General features: G+C 42.7%; 1 protein-coding gene across 8 annotated transcripts in view; it reads right to left on the reverse strand.

Annotated features, from left to right (window-relative positions):
* FARP1 (FERM, ARH/RhoGEF and pleckstrin domain protein 1) overlaps positions 1-21,034 on the reverse strand; it is a 307,710-nt gene that overhangs the window by 21,427 nt on the left and 265,249 nt on the right. For all 8 annotated transcript variants that reach the window (XM_075918778.1, XM_075918777.1, XM_075918776.1 and 5 more), the window contains exons 17-19: positions 7,568-7,649; positions 2,967-3,204; positions 340-470 (exon numbers count right to left, since the gene is read on the reverse strand). In XM_075918778.1, coding sequence (XP_075774893.1) covers positions 340-470; positions 2,967-3,204; positions 7,568-7,649 — 451 coding nt within the window. The remainder of the gene's footprint in view (positions 1-339; positions 471-2,966; positions 3,205-7,567; positions 7,650-21,034) is intronic.

The following is a 21,034-nucleotide window of genomic DNA, read 5'->3' on the forward strand; positions in this document are numbered from 1 at the left end:
CAGAGAAAATAAAGCCCAAAAGAACAAAGCAGAAGAGGCAGATAAGAAAGAGGACTGTTTCCCTCTTGTTTTACAATCAGTATGTTTACTCTGACACTATTATATACACATTTGATTTACTTTTACTGTCTTTAGTGAAGGAAAGAAAATGCATACTATGGCTACAGGATTTAATAGCTGATCTGGCCAAGGGGATGAGGCAGAGAAATTTTACAAACTGTGACAAAAAAAAAACAAACCAACCCACAGATTTTTAAACCAGACCTTGTATTCCAAAGCTATTTTGCTAATAGTTTCAGAACCCGATATATTTCTCTTAAGTGAAACTATGTCACTTACCCTTCCTGGGATCACCAGATTATCAATGCCTATTAAATCTTTCTTGAGTTCATGCAGCTTCTGAAAGTTCTCCATCTTTATCATACTACCATGGAGCTGAGCCACCATTTCAGAAATCTCAGCCAGAGCAGCTAGGTAAGTAACAACAAAGATCTTTTTAATGCTCATATCAGATTTACAAGCAGATACATAATATTTATTACATCTGTGGTATAAGGGACACTCATAGCACCTGCCCAACAAGACTTATAATTCTTCCTCTCTAGTGTAAGGCTACTCTAATTGGCTTAAAATTGAACATACAAATTCAGAAGGTTCTTTTACTGAGTGTGACTGCCTCTACCTTTTTTTCAAAGCGGTCACCTTGGACAGAAGCCTGCTTTTACCTTAGCTTTCCACTGGCATTCCATATTTTAGACCAGTCTTTTTACAGTATTGGTTTTCAAGGAGAATCAATTCATAGCATTGATAAGAGAATGAACTTTTAAAAACAATACCTGGGGGCTCCACAACTATGAGAGGAATTTCCTTTTCCCATCTAGGGAGAGCTATCTAGAATTCACACCTTGGTAAAAAGATTTAAACGTGCTTACATTTGCAGGCAACCAAAAACCCAGAGACAGGCATGGGGGGGTTGGTTGGTGTGTGTGTGTGTGTGCGTGTGCGCCGATTTTATTTAAAAATACATCTAAACTACATTCTCCAGTAGTGGAAACAAGTGTTTTGGATGGCTGCCCAGAAGTAGAATCAAACGCTCAATTTTAAGAGAGAGGATATAATATCCCTGAACAAAACTTACTCGTCAGAGACTCGTCAGGACTCTATAACACTATCAGTGCTGAAGTACCAGTACTACTGATGGAGACAGCCCCACCTTATTCCATCTCATTTAAAACATTTGTTAAATCATTAGAGTTAAATATTAGGTCCTTTTCTAATCTACTTTTCTAATCTATATCCTTTTCTAATCTATGTTTAGTTTGGAAAAAAGAAGATTAAGGGGGGACATGATAGCGGTTTTCAAATATCTAAAAGGGTGTCACAAGGAGGAAGGAGAAAATTTGTTCCTCTTGGTTTCTGAGGACAGGACAAGGAGTAATGGGCTTAAAGTGCAGCAAGGGAGGTTTAGATTGGACATTAGGAAAAAATTCCTAACTGTCAGGGTGGTCAAATATTGGAATAAATTGCCAAGGGAGGTGGTAGAATCTCCCTCTCTGGAGATATTTAAGAACAGGTTAGATAGACATCTGTCAGGGATGGTGTAGACGGAGCTTGGTCCTGCCTTGAGGGTGGGGGGCTGGACTCGATGACCTCTCGAGGTCCCTTCCAGTCCTATGATTCTATCAGTTCCTATCTCTCTCATCAGTCTAAATAGCTTCGACACAGCTCATGGAATGCATCTCCCTGCCCATCTGGGAGAATCCCGATATTTAGAAATGTGGTGAAATGGTTACAGGTTTTTATTTCTATAACCACAGTCTGTAAATCAAAAACCTGTGTTTGCCATACCTCCAGCAATGATAGAAATAATCTGATCAGTGGATTAAAGTGCAAAATTATTGTTGTGCTTTATTATCATCCCTACTCCTGTGTTCTCTGCAAGGACTCCAACACCCATCAGATAATGGTTGAATTGAAAGTGTAACTGGGCACATGGTTTCAACCACTCTCAAATAGTTATAGCTCTATGCTAAAAGGGGGGATTTTTAAGAGAGTCAGTTTTGCAGCAAAGGATTTCTGCTCTATAATAAAGACAAAGATTTAGGGTGGGATTTTTTAAAAGCACCTAATTTAGGAGAAAAAAAATCCATGGAAAATCACATGTAAGGGCCAAGGAGAAAAAGGGGTGGGGAATCAAGTCCTCATGAGCAAGAAGCAAAAGCTGGGCAAGATGCAAAGATCATGGTGGAGCCTCAATCACTGAGCATTTTAAAATCAAAACTGGATGTTTTTCTAGAACAGGAGAGGGGAACCGTTTTTGGATCGGAGGTCGCTGACCAATAGAAAAATCAGTGGACGGATGGACGGACGGACGGACGGACGCGCGCGCGCACACACACACACACAGCAAATTAAATAAATAAATACAAATAAAACCCAACGAAAACCAAAACCCAGTGGTCTCTAACTGAGAAGGAGAAGCCCTGATCCTTGGGGGCTGGAACCAGGCAAGCCAGATGCCACATCCGGCCCCCAGGCCTGTGCTTTTCCACCCGTTCTACAAAATATACTTTAGAACTTCCACAGGATGGTTCCTATGGCCTGTGTTCTACAGGAGTTCTGACTAGTGGAACCCTTCTGGCCTTGGAACTGATGAATCTATGAAAACCTCAAACAGAATCTTTTTACATTTGAGAAAAATATGACATCAGCTTTGAACACCTAAAGCAAACCATGGAAATGGCAATAAAACAGGGCTCATGTCTGGAAAAGGAGTATGCTGTCATGCATACGTGGAGGCAACCCTTAATTCTGATCTTTCTCGGCTTTGAAGAGCTTAACTCTGCACAGTAAAACCCTTGTAATGTAGTTTTTGGATGCATTATTATTTATACTAGTGATCAGAATGGGGGACTAGACATCAAGAGATTGTACACTAGTCCACTAAATTGTTCCTCCCCATTCACCTCTGGAGTCTCTGAAGTCCACATGGTTTGGTGGGTAGTGTTTGCAGAGCCTTTCCATTATCTGCTTGTAGTGCATGAGCCTGTGCAAAGGTCGGAGCAGGAAAGTGTTGAGGGGCAGGTAGCAGACTTTCTGTAGTTCAAAGTCCTTGCACAAGGCCTCCAGCTTTCTAGAGTTCTTGATCCCATTCTCCAACTCCATCAAAACTTCATTGTGTTTCCGCAGGTGAACTGTCAGTTGCTTAAAAACAAACAGAAAAGAAAAGAAGCAGAGACATTAGCAAAGGCACTGCACTTACAGGCTTCAAAGCCATTTCATCCAAATATGTTCCTCTAATCAAATCTAGCTAATATTGTTCCAGCTGTTTGCAACACAATCACCTTCTCTGGGAAACATTAAAGTTCTGCCATTAACCAACAAAAGAAATGATGGACAAATCCCACCCTGTCCAGACTTTCATCTTTTGTACCAATTCTTCCCTTCCCCTGACCTTCTCTGCATCCCCTGTAAAATAAACAAACCAAACCCAATCAAGACAGTTTAGCACAACAGCCAAGAAATTCAAAGTTACATATACGACACTCATGCTGTGCACACATAAAAGGGATGAACAACAGCATGGAGTTAGGAAACAAATGTACCCAAGAGGACTAAGATAATTGGACATCCAACTGGCACTGACCTTCCCACCTCCTTAGGCCCCTATCTGTAACCAATTGGAATTCCAGGTTAGGTTAATCTATTCTATTAAAGAGCATCTACAGCTCCTGGAAAACTCTGAACTCATATACACAGATACAGGTGCATTCCATGTTGAAACACCTGTGTTACAGCACTTCCTATTTTTGGTTCCTGAGTTATCATTTCATCCACATAACACTAGGTGGGCAACTTCAGAGGTGATGTAAGATGGAGATGTGAAGTGAAGTAGAAGAGTGTTAACTTCCATGCTGACTGGGTGGATTTCACAGCATGGCTGGCCCCTGTGAATTAACAAAGTCCAGATACCATGTGCCAGAACAAGTGCTCACAGTGTGACCAATTAAGACAGCGTGCCAGCATTTGGGGGTGTTAAAATAGGTCAGGGAGTCCCAGTGAGTCACAGCAGAAGGGCAGGTGAGAGCTGCCAGAAACCAGGGGACTGGAGAAGTTGGGGAAGGAAACAGAGGGCAGGAAACCACTAAGATGGGTTTACTCACTGACATCTCCAAATTTTGGAGCAAGGCTGAAGACAGGAAAAACAGAAGCAGAGAGAACTGCCTGTTGGTGCAAAGCCAGAGAACAGGGCCAGAGAGGGCTGAAGATGAGAGCAGTACATCAAAAGACAAAATGTTTTGTTTTAATGACTGCCTGTGCTCAGGTGAGAAATGGACTGCTTGGGACTAGATCACTGTAAAGAAACCGAGGCAGACTACATGCCATGCTGCAGCCTTCTGCTGGCGCGCTCCAGGCAGGGCAGTGCGAGAACAAGTGCTTATGACAGTGAGGTTTCAGCAGCTTCAGTCAGGTTGAAGCGGAAGGTTCATTTGACTAGCCAAGTTTCTGACTTACTTTTTAATGAGGATTTAAAACAAAATTAACCCAGGAGATTCTGTTACAGTTTGGCAATTGATTTTATTGATGAAACTCTTTGGGAGGAGCCAGCGAAGTTTCTAAATGAATAAATATACTGTTGTGGAAAATTAGGGGTAATTGATTCTGTGTATTGAACTAACTTCAAAAGGCAAGATGGCTTAGTCTAAAGTTCATGTGGTGTTCGACACATATCCAGTGAATCCCCTACTCGTGATTTTGCAACAGCTTTACAGTACACACTAGTTTAATTGGTTCCTAGGCATGCTACACATTCATCCCACCGTCATAGTCTGACAGACAGAAATGCTGAATGAAAAGCAACCCTCCTTGGCTACTATGGAGGCTGCAAGGCAATTATGAATTGTATTTAAAATTTCTTCCCAATGTTAACTAAGCTGGCAAGGTCAATTTATGGGTCTTTTAAAAGGTCTGGTGCTAAGTGTGAGATTCTTAACTCCTTTTTCCTTTCTGTCTCTTATTTTGTCTTCTTTGACACAAACTAGGTTTTGATTCTTTTCTCTGAAGGCTGCAATCCTTCTCCAGAGCAATGTCAAAGGAGGACTGTAGGGCACCAAAGAACAAATTACTTGAGGTTAAAGACACCAGGTGAATAAAGCAGAGTTCTCTCTAAATATAAGTTTACTAACAGCTCTTTAGGAAAATAATTACACTTACTGGGAATAAGAGACAGGTGCTATGATTTTTCAAGATATCAGATATCAAGCAATCAGAACCTGTCTGGGTGAACGAAACAGTATATGGTAGGTTTAATGATGGAAGGTCTGTCAGTGAAAAAGTTGCCTATTAGCTAGGGCAGTGCATTGAGTTCTGTTTTCAGCCTTGTCACCAATTTGCTGTGGGACCCGTAGCATGGCACTTAACCTTTCTGTGTCTCAGATTATCTGTCCCTAAAATTAGGCTAGCACTATGACAGACTGACAATATCCAGGACAGACGTAATGGCATTAAAAGATATATTGTTGTGAATTAAGTTAAATCTTATTGCATTAGACCTAATATCTTTGGGGTCCATTGTATTAAAATAGCAAATGGTGCATGTGTTATTACAGATTTGTATGTGAGTCCTCAAGGAGGAGGAAGGAGGTTGCTAATGTAAATCCTCAGTTATCAGCTCTTTGAAGCTACCTTCCCTTTCCCCCTTGGAAATGTGCACACGTACTAGCTCATACTAAACTCTCCGGGGACCCATAGACTAGGAAAGGATTCTTGGGTCAACAGCTTCGTTTAAAACAGGTCTGGGACCTTTCTTCTGATCCGGCAAATGGACTGGGCTCATGGTCTACAGAGGACCCCAATCCTTAGGGAAGGTTTGAAAGGATTGGGCCTAATGAGGTCTCAGATTCAGCTCATTAAGTACACAGTCTTATGAGAGGACTTGAAACCCCTTTAGATTGGGTTTGAAAGGATGTTTCAGCCAGAGCCCATGTTGGGGTGAGCTGATTGCTGGTGAACTTTTTAGCATGCATGTAGGTTCTTGTAGTCTTTTTAATGTGTTTTGCCTGAGTTGCCTTTTCCTTAAGCATGAAATAGGCTTGCACCAAAGAGCTGTGTGGTAACTCGCACAGTCATACCATTAACTGTCTCTGAAGGGAAAACAAACTAGTGTGCTTGGGGAGTCTGTCACTTCTTGGAGTAATATAGCGAAGACAGGCGACTCTGCAACCTGGGGATATCTTGACAGAATGCAGAGAGATGCAGGTTTCCATACAAGAAAGGAAGCTAGAAGCCTGAGAACAGATGTATCACTATGAGCAGATAGAGAAACAGTTGCCCTGAATGGAGACAATCTGCACCTAATTGGGAGGAGTGACATGGGACCTTAGTAACCCCTTTTCTCTGCTCTGGAACTGAAGTTTGGTACTGCAGTGAGCAAGTGCAACAGAAAGGGGATTAATGAGCAGGAAGAGCCAGCTAATATCTGTAAAAGCTTTTCAAGATCCTTGGATGAAAGACCCTATGTAAGTCACTAGCTCTTTTGTCAGAGACACAATGTGGGGAGGTAATATAGTTTATGGTTTTAAGGCCCAGTTTCTGTTGATGAGAGAGAAAAGCTTTCGAGAAGTCGGTTCAATAGAGATTACCTCACATGCCTTGTCTCTCCCATATCCTGTGATCAAAATGGCTACAACACTGCACATAGCTCTTTAGCCAAGCATTCTGCTATTACAGTGCTTACTCTGGCTAGTTAAGGTTAGATAGATAACTACAAAGCAATTTTGTGAAGAAGAAAAAAGGATATGCAATTACAGGACATGTGTGTTATTAATGTAAACGTGTTACTGGCCTAGACTGTAATGACTTCTCTGGTGTTCCCGCAGGTTTTTATGTAACTCGTATTACTTTTTTGTGCTGACCAGTAATATGCAACTTCCACAATGCTACTGAAGATGTGCACTATATAAAAATAGTATGCAAAATCCTCCTGTGGCCCACTATAGGAAATAAAAGCATTGGATTGGCCTTTTTGTTTGGTTTTCAAAAAACATTACTGACTCTGATCTTTATTAAAAATATCAGCGTTAATCTGGAATCATAGAAGCACAAACAAAGTTTAAAAAAAATGGGTAAATATCCAGGACCAGCTTCACAAAAAATCAGGTTTGCAAATGTGTGTCAAGTTGTTATATGTCACTGTATGGTCATTGCTTCTGCAATTGTCTTAATTGGAGGGATACCTGCATGCACAATTATCTATTCTGTGTTTTCAATCTCTACTTGCCCATAAAAAATGGCATCTCATTTTGTCTCCAAATCTGAAAGTTTATTGTGCTTGAAAATCTTGCTCCTGATTTTGTGAGTAATGCTTCTAAGGATTATATCCTTAAAATCAAATGCTTTCAATACTCAAACTCTGCCTAAACATTTAGAAATTCATTGAATGAAACCTTTTAAATAAAAGCTCACACAGCAGTCGAAAGCAGCACAAATGGCAGGACTATATTTACATGAAAAAAACACATTGATTCTAACCCATGCCAAAGCTTATTGGTTATAGGATCATTCTTACCTTCATACTCTGAATGTTCTTTAGCATAACATCACCAATTCTTTGGTAATCTCCTTTAATGTGAGCGTTGGAGCGGCCTTCCCTGTTAGCAACAGAAATATCAAAACTTCAGTCATGCAACATAATTGCATAATCATATGTAGAGCACAAAGAAACACAATTACTTACTTCTTTCAGAATCCTAAAATTCTATGTTCTTTAGCTCAAAAACCCATGAAGAAGTTTTTTAATGTACTGTTAATTCCCATGAAAAGAACATTATTCATTTAAATTGGCTTGCACTAGTAATATCAGAGAGGCTATGACCCCAACAAAACTATCAGGATTTTAAGGAAAATTGCCAGTATTTTAAAAGCTCTAAATAGGGAAAGTTGGGGGCAGGAGGACAAACAGGGAAGATTTTAAAATGCCACTGCAGTTCATTGGGCACTGATTTTAAAGAGGAGGAAGATGATTTTGTTTGTTTGTTAAATATAAGTGTCACAGGGATCACACCTATCAGTCTTCTTTTTTTCATATTTAAAAATAATGCAACCACTGCCCTAATTAGCCAGGATTCCCTATGACAAGTGCTAATGAAGGTTGCCACGGACACTCAGTTTGGGATAATTGTAACTCCTGGTGACAAAGGATTATTTGTTTCTAAATGTGTAAGAGATAGAGAGCTGGGAGGAGCACAGAATTAAAGGTGTTACACAGTCAGTCTTTCGCAATCATAAAATTACCAATTACTCCAGAGAATAGTGAAGGAAATTAATGAATTTAAGATTCTAATTTTCATTGTTCAAACCCTATCAGTCTGAGCTGAACATAGACAGAAACAACCACCAGGAGGATGAGGGAAACACACACTGACAGCCTAGTAAAAAAAAAAAAGAAGAGGGAACAAGTGTTCATCAGTGTCACGTCAATCATCTACATATTCTCAATGACCTCGGTGTTTTAAATGCTGAACTATGGAGTGTGAGTGTGAGGGTCAAATTCATCCCCAGGGTGAACATGTCTAATTCTACTGAAGGAGATACAGAGACCAAAAAAAAGCAGAGATCTGAGATCTAAAATACCAAATTCAAAATTAACTGCAAATGATTGTACTCTGCTTTAAAACTAAAAGCTTGATTTTCATTCACTTGTCATTATCTCATCCACAGACATTTTAGATTTTTACTTTAGAAAAATTCTATTCGCATTAAAATGTGAACAACTTGTTGGTAAATCTTTGTACACCTTAACAAAAGGACTGTTGCCAGACATATTCTATAACTGAATTACTAGAAATGTGTATACAGCTAAGGGATTTATAGTACCCATAATAAAGAGAGAGAAAATAGATTTTTCATAATCCTTGTATTATAGCTGAAAGTACAAATATTCATGGACACTCAGTTTTGTAAAAATATATGCATTTGCAGATAATGGTATGCTGCATATTCTCTTGTGCATTCTTCTCTTACTGAAGAAAGATGGAGGATGCAGCATATAAAGTGGAATAGTAAAATCCCACAGCAGACAAAATAGCTACAGAGGATGATGTTAAATTGCTTCAAGTTCATCTCAAGTGGCACTGAACAATATCGAGTGGTTTCATATGCTGTCTTTAATTATTTTCTTCTGTAGTAATGCTCCCCAGCAGTAGCTTCAAGCAAATGTGCTTATTTCAGCAGAGCAAGTACAGTTCATGACAAGATTATTTAAGTTCTTTGAAATCAGAAGTTACACTTGGATGAGAAATAAGATGTTAGTCATATGTAAGCATGACTTGTAGTTAGCTTTACCATTTTGGCAAAAGCAGTAGTTTAAATAAGCAGCTTGTCTTTAGTTCTGTCTACTCAAAATGCATCTGATAGCTTGAGCTCCACTGCAAAAGATATTACAGGTGCATTAGCTGCTAGAGGCCAGACCCAAAGCCTAGTAACACTAATGTAAGGGCTTCCACTGACTTCCTGGGCTTTGGATCAGGTCCTCTGTGAAATACTTCACCAAGCAAGTTAGTGCTTTGCAGCCTAAACGCTTATCCCTGTACAGCCCATGTATTCTGCCAAAGCTCCATTATTCAGTGACCTGGAACTATCCAATCTGTAGCAGGAGTCCTTCCTTTATAAACTTTCCCATCAGAATTGCCCAAAGCTCCTCTCAACAGCCTGGTGGTTTTCAAATCTTGCTGAATATCTCATGAGAACAGATGCTGTGTGGCAGAAAGGTGGGGGATTAATAGGACAGGTTGTCAGCGTTCCCTGTAAGTAATGCAGCCCAGCTGATTAGCAGCATGTCCACAACTAGGTTTTATGTTTCTACTAGTGATGCACATTCACACATGGCTCAGTGCACATAAAAAAAACCCGTTTTGCCCATGGATGGAAAAAAAAATCTGCACATGGAGGGGAAAAAGAGTAGAGGAAACCCATCCGTCCACCTGTCTGTCCATCCGTCCTGCATTTCTTTCCAATAGAGGCTGGCAGAGTGATGAAGGACTGAACTCACAGCAATAATTAAATAGGACTAAGCCAACAGAGATGATAATATCAGTTGTAGCTCACGTCCTACTAAAATGGAGAAAAGCCCTAGACTAAAGTAAAGTCTTACAGAGCAGGCAGGTAGGATGGCTCAGCATCCAGTCCCTAAACCTTGTATGGCCTTTTGGTTTGCAGCTTTCTCCTGCACAACTGTTAAATCTTCCACTGCAAAAATCAACATTGGCACAGGCAGGCAAGTGGTGATTTAAAAACAAAACACAAGCAAACCACCCGTCACCTTACAATCATTCGTGAGTCTGTGCTATCAAGATTCTAATAGTGTGCGACTCCTCCAAGAAATAACATTTCTAGACAATAGAAGTAATTTAAACATTAATATTCACCACCTTATTGAAACCCTTCTATATCCTGAAACCTGACATTATACCAGCACTTAGTACAAATATAACATGGCGTTTATAAAATGCTTTATTTCTTTATTTAGGTATTTATAACACCACGATACTGAGCACCTTGCAGACAGAAGCAGACCTCTCAGCTGCTAAATACACCATTAGTTTAGAGAAGGAAAGACTTTGAACGTTGCTCAGCAATGTTCATTTCCAAACTATTAGTATGCCCCGATATTCCTCAAGCTACTCTCTTAAATACTTCCTCTTCCTCCTAACAGGCTTCTCTCATTAGAAGGAAATTAAATCTGTAGAAGAAATTTAAAATTCTTCAGTATGAAACTGATTATTTAAAAAAATATAAAAGGACTATTATTTGAGCTCAAGTGCAGGATTTTTTATGTTAAGTTATTAAACATATAGAGAATTCATCTACAATAGTTGAAGCAATTGAACCATTGTACAAATTAGGACACAGAGAAATCTATGTTTACCCAGAGTTTTAAAAAATAAACACACACAAAACTTCTTGTCCTTAATTATATTAAGGAACAAAACAGAATAACAACAGTGGTATTGGGTTATTATTAGATAGAAATGGTAGAGTTGTCAATTATACAGATAAGGCAACAATGTTCAATAAATGTTCTGTTCTATATTTGGGAAAAACCCAGATGTAGTTTTATCAAATGATGCTGATGAAAGACTAGCCATTTGAACAATAAGTTAGGAAGATGTTGAACTATGGCTACTGAAGTTAGACACTTAAAATCAGCAGGTCCAGATAACTTGAATTCAAGAGTTATGAAATAGATGGCTAAGGCTTTCTCTGGACAATTATTTTCAATATATCTTGTAATTCTGGGAAAATTCCAGAAGACTGGAAGAAAGATAATGTTGTGCCACTATTTTAAAAAAGTTAACAGGACAATTGAGGTAACTATAGCCCTGTCAGCCTGAAATCAACCCTGAGCAAAATACTGGAATGGCTCATATAGAACTCAATTAATAAAGAGTTAAAGGTAATATGATTTATGCCAATTAACATGAGTTTAGTTTTACAAGATCTGTTTCCCATAATTTGATAACTTTTTTGGTGAGATTACAAGTTTGGCTGATAAAAGATAATAGTGTTGATGTAATATATTTAGACTTCTGTAAAGCATTTGGCTTGGTATCATAAGATACATTGGAAGCTGAGAACAGGTTTGCTTGCACAGAGTAGGGCAAGAAGCTATGGGGCACGGGCTGGCTACGGTGCCCGTGCCAGGTGCAAGCCTGCCAGCACCCAGCCAGCAGACCCTGCACCTGGCATGGATCGAGCCACCCACCCGATGCCCCCTAGCCCTCCCCCTCTTCCCGGGACCGGGCTGGCGGCTCCCGGAAGCTTGCCCGGGACCTCAAGAGGTGGGCACCCGCCTGGGCTAGTGCGGACATTGTGGACCTCGTCCACGATCTCCGCACTAGGCACAGGAAAGTGGCCGGCTTGGGCAGGATAGCTGCCAGCCTGGCCACCCAGGAGCAGGTGTGCAAGAGAATCAAGGGGGTCCACTGAGACGCCCGACCCTGAGCCCTGAGCTTACAATGGCCGTCCTGGGTCAGACCAAAGGTCCATCTAGCCCAGTAGCCTGTCTGCCGACAGCGGCCAACCCTAGGGACCCTGGAGGGGATGGACCGAAGACAGTGACCAAGCCATTTGTCTCGTGCCCTCCCTCTCCAGCCTTCCACAAACCTTGGGCAGGGACACCACTCCTACCTCCTGGCTAATACCACTCCATGGACCCAACCTCCATGACTTGATCTCACGTCCCTTTAAACTCTGTTCCAGTTCTAGCCTTCATAGCCTCCTGCAGCAAGGAGTTCCACAGGTTGACTCTTTGCTTTGTGAAGAAGAACTTTCTGTTACTAGTTTGAAGCCTGCTACCCATTCCTTTCCTTTGGTGTCCTCTAGTCCTTCTTTATGGGAACTAATGAAGAACTTTTCTGTATGCACCGTCTCCACCCAACTCCTGCTTTTAGAGACCTCTATCCTGTCCCCCCTCCGTCTCCTCTTTTCTAAACTGAAAAGTCCCAGTCTCTTTAGCCTCTCCTTCATATGGGACCTGTTCCCAACCCCTGATCATTTTAGTTGACCTCCCCTCTCCCAGCCTCTCTTCCCCTCTCCCACCTCCTTTTCCCAGTCTCCCCCAGTTTTGTTCAATAAAGACAGATTCCATTTTGGAAGACATGTTATCTTTATTTTGTACATCAAGAAGAGGGGCTAGGGAAGGGTAAGTGGAAGGAGGTGAGGGAGGAATGGGGTACGAGCCCCCAATGAGGAGGACTGGGCTGGCTCTGCAGGCTTCTGGGGGTGGAACCTCTCCTGCAGCCCCCCAATTGCTCCCTCTCCCCAGATGGCAGCCTGCGGCAAGTGCAGCCGGGCTGATGGCCGAGTGCTGTGATGTGCCCAGTGTGGGCACTCAGGGCAATCCAAGCCAGGACTGCTTTGCAAGCGGGGCACCCCTGAGAACTGTCTGTCCGGGGTGGGGGTCGGGTCCCTTTAAGCACAGCCCTCGGCAAGCCTGAGACAGCATCTCCACGCTCTAAGTCCTCCTCTGATGCCCTGCCGGCACTGCTTCCGGCCATCCTTAACCCCACTTCAGGATCCACTTAATGTGGACGCGCTAGTTCGAATGAGCAAAACGCTAATTCGAACTAGTTTTTAGTTCTAGATGCGTTAGTTCGAATTAGCTTATTTCAAATTAACTAATTCGAACTAAGTTAGTTCGAATTAGCGCTATAGTGTAGACATACCCATGGGAAGTAATGGCCAGTGCATGGCAGTGGTTTTCAAGTGCTAAAAACGGGAGATGAGAACATCCACTGAGAAAAATAGAGCAGTTCACACCACTGAAAGCTATTGTTTCAGGCTGTATTCATCTCTATGCGATGCTCATTTATCTGAGAACATCTAATTGAGATAAAGTGGATTCCTTCACACCTTTCTGAGCCTCTTGTGCTGCAGATGGATATACTAGGTCCCAATATACTAGGTCCAGATTTGGAAGTGAGTACTCTGCATCTGCATTTTCCTGTCCTTTCTGCCTCCAGCTGGTCCATGCATTCCTCACACCCCACCACTTTACCCCACCACTTTCATCTTACAAGGGCACGGATAGCCAAAAAGGAAGGTGGAGTTCTTATGAGCACAGGGTGCTCAGAGAAGTAGGTATACTCATGGCTGGGGCTTGGAGCAGTGGGGAACATGGGCATGACCAGTGCAGTAGCATTATGGAGAAAATGTGGGAGGAGTCAGTACAGTCCCCACTATCCCCTGCCTCTCCCCCCTCAGCAGCAAGCAGGGGAGAGCAACTAATCGAGGGACTAGTCAACTATCGGACAAACTTTTGCTTACATCCCTAGTCAGTGCCAGCTTCTCTCCTGGGGAGGAGGGAGAACCAGTCTGTTCTAGAAGCACAAGAAGATGAGAGGAGAGAATGATACAGGGGCACTAAAGAGACAAGCGTGTAGTTAAGGGGTGGGCAATAATTTTTGACCAGAGGCCACTTTAAAAATTTCTTCAGAAATTTTTGAAGTAGCTCGGGCCACCTTGGTAGGGGCGGGGCTTCAACCAGAAGGGGTGGGGCTATGAAACTTCCATGCTTCCCCGCCCACAGATCCTGATTGGTCTACCAGTGGGGGAGCATGTGAAGTCTTTGCTGTCGCACTCTCCCTAGAGAGAACCATCAGCTGTTCTGAACAGCTGGCATTTCCCTCTAGGCACTAGGCCAATCAGGGTCTGTGGGTGTGGGGAAGCACACAAAATCTCCTCCCATCCCCATCCTGCAAGGAGCATGCGGCACTTCAAAATGCTTAGAAGTGCCGCACGGTCCTTGCAGGATGGGGATGGGAGGAGACTTTGTGTGCTTCCCCACACCCACAGGCCCTGATTGGCCTGGGGGCGGGCGGAGCGTGAAGTCTTTCATTCCATGCCCTCTGGCGCACGGCGCTTAGAGTCAATCACCAGGGTCGACCCTAAGCGCCACGTGCTGCCCCATCCTTAGGTCCTGATTGGCCTGAGGGCTGGTGTGATGGACCGGGCTGGGTCTGGGCACCGCTGAGGGTGTCACCTCAGGGAGAATTGCTCAAAACCAGGGCTACTTACAGCCCTGTACTGGAGACCTTTCCCAAATAGGCAGTCAGAGTGCAGGCAAGAAGGTGCTGCAGTTCCGATCCATGGAACACAATGGATGGCACATTCTCTTAGTCATTCTTTACGTCTGCTTTCCACAGCACCCTCTTATTGAACTTTCCAGTGGCTATTGCTAGATCCATGGGACAAGTTAAGGTTGCGCTGTGGGAGCGGCATGTCCCTTAACCTTGTATTCCCTGCTTTGCCAAGGTTTGAGCACCACTGAACTGACATTTGAGAAAGGCATGTGGCACCATCCGGAACCTTCACTCTGGGTTACCAAGTCTGGGGGCACTTCATTATCTTAACTGTTTGAGATTCAAGGACCAGATCTGCCACCTTCCTATCCCACCCCTATAGTGATTCTCAGAGCAGCAAAGAACCCGTTTGGCCCCTGCTGCGGGTTTGAGCAATCTTATCTATGCCATGGCACCTGTTGGAAAAGTTCCACTCGGCCACCCCAAAGTACCAGAGCACAGCACCCCCAGGCCACATTCCTGTCTGCCCCCAGATACTCCCAGCAATGCCACTGTGCCAGGGGAGGAGAGCAGTGGGAGCAGGTGATGAAGAGCCAATCAGGGTCTCCCTTACACCAGGGAAATCCCCAGTCACTGTTATAGCATCTGTCTGTCCATGCTGTGATGCGGAGGAAGGATGGAGCAGGAGCTGACTGGGTCTTGGCATGGTGGGATTGGAATATTTTGACTTGTGTTTTTCTGTGAAACAGCCTAGCAGATTTCCTTACAGAAGCTGCTTTTCTCTTACTTTATTAAGTGGTTTTAGGGCAATGTTGTACTTGGAACAATGGTTTTGAAAAAATATCAATGACCTAGCCTCCCAATGGCATTTGTTTATTTTAATGGGCCATAGCACCCATTCCTTCAGTAACACCCACATGACAGCAGAGGCTTTAAGAAGCTTTGTAAGGGAAACCCAGTAGCACTTTCGACAAACACTGACTCAGTGAGGAAATTCTCAGAGGGGTAGCAGTGTTAGTCTGTAACTTTAAAATCAACAAGCAGTCTTGTCAGCTTGGAGACTAACAAAAATATAGGATCATGAGCTTTTGTAGTTATATATAGTTAAATAGCGAATATACAGCATTATATATATTCACTATATATTATATAGTCAGTGAGGAAAGTCTGAGCCCTCAAATCTCAAGGATCAGAAAGACCCATGGAGAAAAGAACTTGGCAGCAACTGGCGCTGCCAGGACTTAAAGATTAATTTTTAATTAACGATCATGTCATGTGATGAAACCTCCAGCAATACTGGCACCCTTAGCAAGGCTTCCCCCTTCCTACCAGTATGATGTCTCTCTCCAGAGGATTTCTTGCCTCCTCCTCCTTCCAGGAAAACACAGATCTTTGGGAGGATGCAGCACTGCCACTTACATAAGGAAAGGAAAAGGGAAGGAGATGGCCATGGAAGTCAGCTTCTTACTGGCTCTGGTCACATCTTCAATGCTACTACGGAATCAGGAAATTTACTGATCCTTTGAGCACCTGTGTAACTGATTAGCTCTCCCTGCTCCTAGGCTTTAGTGTCCCCACTGTCTCCCACACCAGATCAGATGAGCAACAGGAAAGTTTCCCTGGAGACTCCAGGGTTTGGAGTCCTCCCAAGACCTCTAACAAGGAAGAGCAGATTAAGCACAGACTCATCAATTTGTGTATTCAAGAAGCAGTGAGCAGATGCCTAAATGGTGCTTAGCACAACAGGGTCCTGGATCCATGATTGTGGTTTTATAGGCAGTCCAGCAAGATGGATAATAATGCTAATGATAAATGAAACATCTTAAGATAATGGTTTCTGTATTTGTCTGATCTCAGGGAAATGAGTTCTAGGTGCTGCTCCACTCTGGAGAAAAGTTGGGGGAGGGGGGGCGGGAGAGAGAGAGAGTGTGTGTGGCGGGGGGGGGGGGAGCAATAGGATAGGGAAATGAGCTCAGGAAGCAGTATGTACAAAGTGGACGATTTCTCCACAGTAAACATTTCTCCCTTCCACCTAAAGAAACAATACAGAGAGGATAAAAATAACCCTCCTGCTGTCTTATTTCTTTCACAGCACACAACATAGAAGCAGACAATAGAAAGTCTTCCCTGTGCTGAGGGAAAAAGAGACTCATTTGGTGTGTGTCAGTGGCTAAATTGTTCTGTTCCCTCTTTTTTCATGGATCACTGTTTTGAACATGGAATTGATCTGCCAATGATGGGATACAGATTTCTCCAGTCAGGATCTAAGTAGTAAGTGTTTTCATCAGGAGGTGAATTTTGACTCTTTAGTTCTCTAAAACAGGCAATAACTGGCATCCTATACTCACAAGGTGCCAGAAGGCAAATAGTGCATTGCAGACAGGACAGAGGCCTATAATAAAAGGCAATATACTTATTGGAGACATAATACTATAAAGTAGGCAAAACTCCCACCTCGCTCCAAATTGCAGGAGGGATTCTTTTCTCTACTTCCATCTCCCTTATACAACTGCTGTACTAGCAAAAAAGAGCTCAAAGAGCCCTGCAGCTGGCCGGGGTGAACTCAAAAATATATTAATTGTGTGGCTAACATTAAATTACTGTAGTCAATGACCACATGATCCCCTTTACTCATTCTGTACCTGCTTCCTCTTCCCTTTGATTTGTCTTTGTTTCTCTCTCAGCTTTCAAGCACTGGGTATTTTCTGTGTATCTGTACAGCAGCCATCATCTCCTAGGCACTAGCAGAAATACTAGGAATAACCTGGTGCCATGATTACTATAATTATGGCATAGTCTATAAGGATATTCATGACACCCAACTAGCATAGGATGTGACTTCTTCTGGTTGATCATTTCTTTCTGTTACAACAAAACTTTGGAGACACTGTGAACTTTCTGGCTCCATTCAATTAGACTGAAACTTGCAAAGAGGCTGGGGGGGGGGGGGGGTTTGGATGCCTTCCAATTACCACATGAGCTGCACATTCAAATCCTGAAAATAGCTTTGACCATTACAGCCTTAAAGCCCAGATGTTCAGTGAAGGATCTGGACAAGGAATCTGAATTTCCAGAAACATCCTCCAAGCACTCAGCCAGTAAATGACTAGAACAAGGATAGAGCATTTCCCAGAATAAGTGTATGTTAATAGCATGGTTAGAAATGAGGTCTCCAAACACAGGAAGATCAGGCTCTCATCTTACCAGACACAGTGTTTTTATTAAAGAGATGACCATGTGTATCTGGGCAAATTCTATTTTGGTTCTTGACATTCAATTACTGTCTGTAGCAGCTTGATGATCACAAGGCTCTTCACCAGCAGGAAAACAAGGGAGGAAATTTATGCCACATTCTTCTCTATTTCTTTCACATCAGAAAATATTTTAAATTTAATTCCTAACAACATGGAATACTATATTAGGTAGATCTTAAGACCGGAGGAGGAGACTGACTTATTACTATAAATAAAGGATTACATTCTTAAACACTATATTACTTGATCTAAAAACAACCAGTGTGCTCTATATACAGAGACGCTATAAGCAGCTATTTGGGTCTTTGAACAATGCTCCTCTGATTTGCCTCTGCTCACACCACTTTAAAGAGAGGGCAATGAAATCTGTTGCAAGAACATAATGTCTCAAGCTGCCGGGGAATATTCTTACAGGAAATGGAAATTTGATGGAGAAAATAAATCAGGAAAAATATAAACACAACATTTCAAAAGGTCAACCTAAAATTCAGTCACAGCTCTGGGAGAAACAGCATTGAGTTAGTGACCCTGCTGCAATAACACCCAAGGCTGACCCATAAAATGTTATGGGCCTGAGCATAAAGCCTCCATCTGGTCTAGTTAGCTTTCCAGAAAACAATAAAGACTAGCAAGATCTGCCCCTCATTCTCAGCTGATTCATTACTCAAGTGTCATTGTATTTCATACGGGTTCCCAATCAAAACTATGCCTTCTAAATGGGACACTAAAACCTAGCAAACTAAAACTATGAGATTAGATAAAAACAAAACAATTTGAGATAGATGCCGTGGAGGTTGATCCCAAACTGGTGCAAGTCTTCTGGGGGGTGGACATTTAAGGTAGGTGAACAAAGATACATCAGGTAGTTCAGACTCTCTCAATGGAGAGAAGCCTGGTTCTGGTTCCAGTGGAGGTATCATTGGTGCCACGGGAGGGGAAATATTTTCTGTGCATGGGACTGATGATAAACCCCTTCCGGCAGCTGATTCCCTCAGAAGTGATATTATCTCCCTGGGGACAGAGGGTCCAAGTGGAGAAGGGGATTCCAGATTCCAAAGAGTGAAAAATACCTTGTGGGGATTCATGTCTCCCCAGTGTGAGAGGGTTCTGCTTCCTGGAGCCACCAGAGCTGGTGAGGAAGGTGATACCAAAAGCTGCTGATTATCAGACTTCATCAGTGCCAACCAATCCTGGCATTGTGGAGGAAGAGAGATGATGGTATTGATGGCAACACAGCCTGCTACTGATAGAGCCCAATGCTTACAGGTTTTCCTGCCTCTGGGACACAGCATGTCCTAACTGCTCATGGCCCAAGCTGATGGGCTTGCCTTCAGCTGAATTAGACTTATTTGAAATGGATCTAGAGGACTTAACCTCGTGTTTATCAGAATGAGTCCTGAAAAGATTCTGCATGGGAGGCCATGGGGGAAGATTCTCTTGCACAGAAGTCCAACTTAACAACAGGAGGCATGCTCCATGCTAAATCAGGCCAATGTATGGGGCAGAGGAATGGAAAAGGATCTCAGCCTTGGTCTGACTGGGGCCTCATACCCTTTTCCAGGATGTTATTTGCAGAGGCAAAGTTACTGCCTTTCTTGGCTATGAGTGGGGAATGACTGACATATACTGCAGCTTGCTGCAATGTGAACTCCTCTGAAGTTGCAAAACTATTTACAAACTGGGGGTATGTCTAGACTGGCAGGTTTTTCCAGGGAACGTGTTTGCTCTTCTGTTTTTTTGCAGAAGAGCAAACGTGCTCTTTCGGGGAGTCCTGTATACCTCTTTCTACGAGGAATAAAGGCTCTGCTGAAAGAGGAGGCTTTTCCGCCATTTAGCCCCATCTTGACTGGGCCAAATGGTGGAAAAGCTTCTTCTGGAAAAGCAATTGGAAAAAACTGCGCAAATTGCACAGTGCAATTTGCATAGTTTTTTCCGATAAGAGTGTAGTCTAGACCTCGCCTGGGTCATTCTTTTGTAGAATGAAGCCAAAGCTGTGGGCACTGAAGCTTCCAACCCAGACCATGTGGCAGGGAGAAGTAACTGAAGAGGCAGGTGGTTTGCCCTGATCTTTAGCCAGTCACGCAGAAGCACCAGGTAATCCAGGGCACATGTGCAGACCAAAGAACACTACTTTCAAATTCTCTGGCTCCAGATGCATGGTGTGCATGCATAATCGACAGTGGAATACAATAGTAAAAGTCACTTGAAGAAGGCAAAAGAATTTAAAAATACGATTACAAAGGGAGACATTTGAACTGGAGTTCATTACTATCAATTCAACACTATCAATTTAGGACTAAATAATTATCTTAACTGGTTAACGCATTACAAAGGCAATTTCCCCTCTGTTCATATCTCCACACCAAAAGTTATGAATGATCCACTTTCACCGTCACTTGATTAGCTTCATTAACACAAGCATCTTCTTCCTTCCTGCTTCTGTAACTTCCACTCCAATTCATCTGATGAAGTGGGTTTTACCTGCAAAAATTTGTGTCCTAATAAATCTGTTAGCCTCTAAGGGTGTGTCTGCACTATGGGATAAGGTTGAATTAAGATACACAACTTCAGCTACATTAATTGCATAGCTGAAATCGAAGTACCTTAACTCGACGTTTCTCACTGTCAACATTGCAGGAAGTCGAAGGGAGAACATTCTCTCTTTGACTTCCCTTACTCCTTGTGGAAGCAGGACTATCGGTATCAACTGGAGTGTTCCTCTCAGTTTGAATTAAGGTATCTTCACTAGACCTGCTAATTCAAACCCTGGGGCTTCATCTACACTGGCCAGTCTTGCGCAAGAACATATGCAAATGAGGCACAGTGATGAATATCGCCGCACCTTATTTGCATACTAAATGAGCCGCCATTTTATGCAAAGGGCTTTTGAACAAGAAGGAGCAATCTACACTGCTCTTTCTTGCATAAAAACCCCCTCTTGCGCAAGAGTCCTTCTGCCGGAAAATAAGCAGCAGAATGGCTCTTGCACAAAAGCCCGTTGTGCAAAAATGGCGGCTCATGAAGTATGCAAATGGGGTACGGCAACCTCATTTGCATATAGTCTTGCGCAAGACAGGCCAGTGTAGATGAAGCCTGGAAGATGAACAGTGGCAGTTCTGATATTCTCTGTAGTATAGACATACCCTAAGGTACCACAGGATTCCTCATTGTCCTAGACCTGTTCATTTACATTATCTATAT

Source organism: Pelodiscus sinensis, chromosome 1 (assembly GCF_049634645.1).
Source record: "Pelodiscus sinensis isolate JC-2024 chromosome 1, ASM4963464v1, whole genome shotgun sequence".
Taxonomy (NCBI): domain Eukaryota; kingdom Metazoa; phylum Chordata; order Testudines; family Trionychidae; genus Pelodiscus; species Pelodiscus sinensis.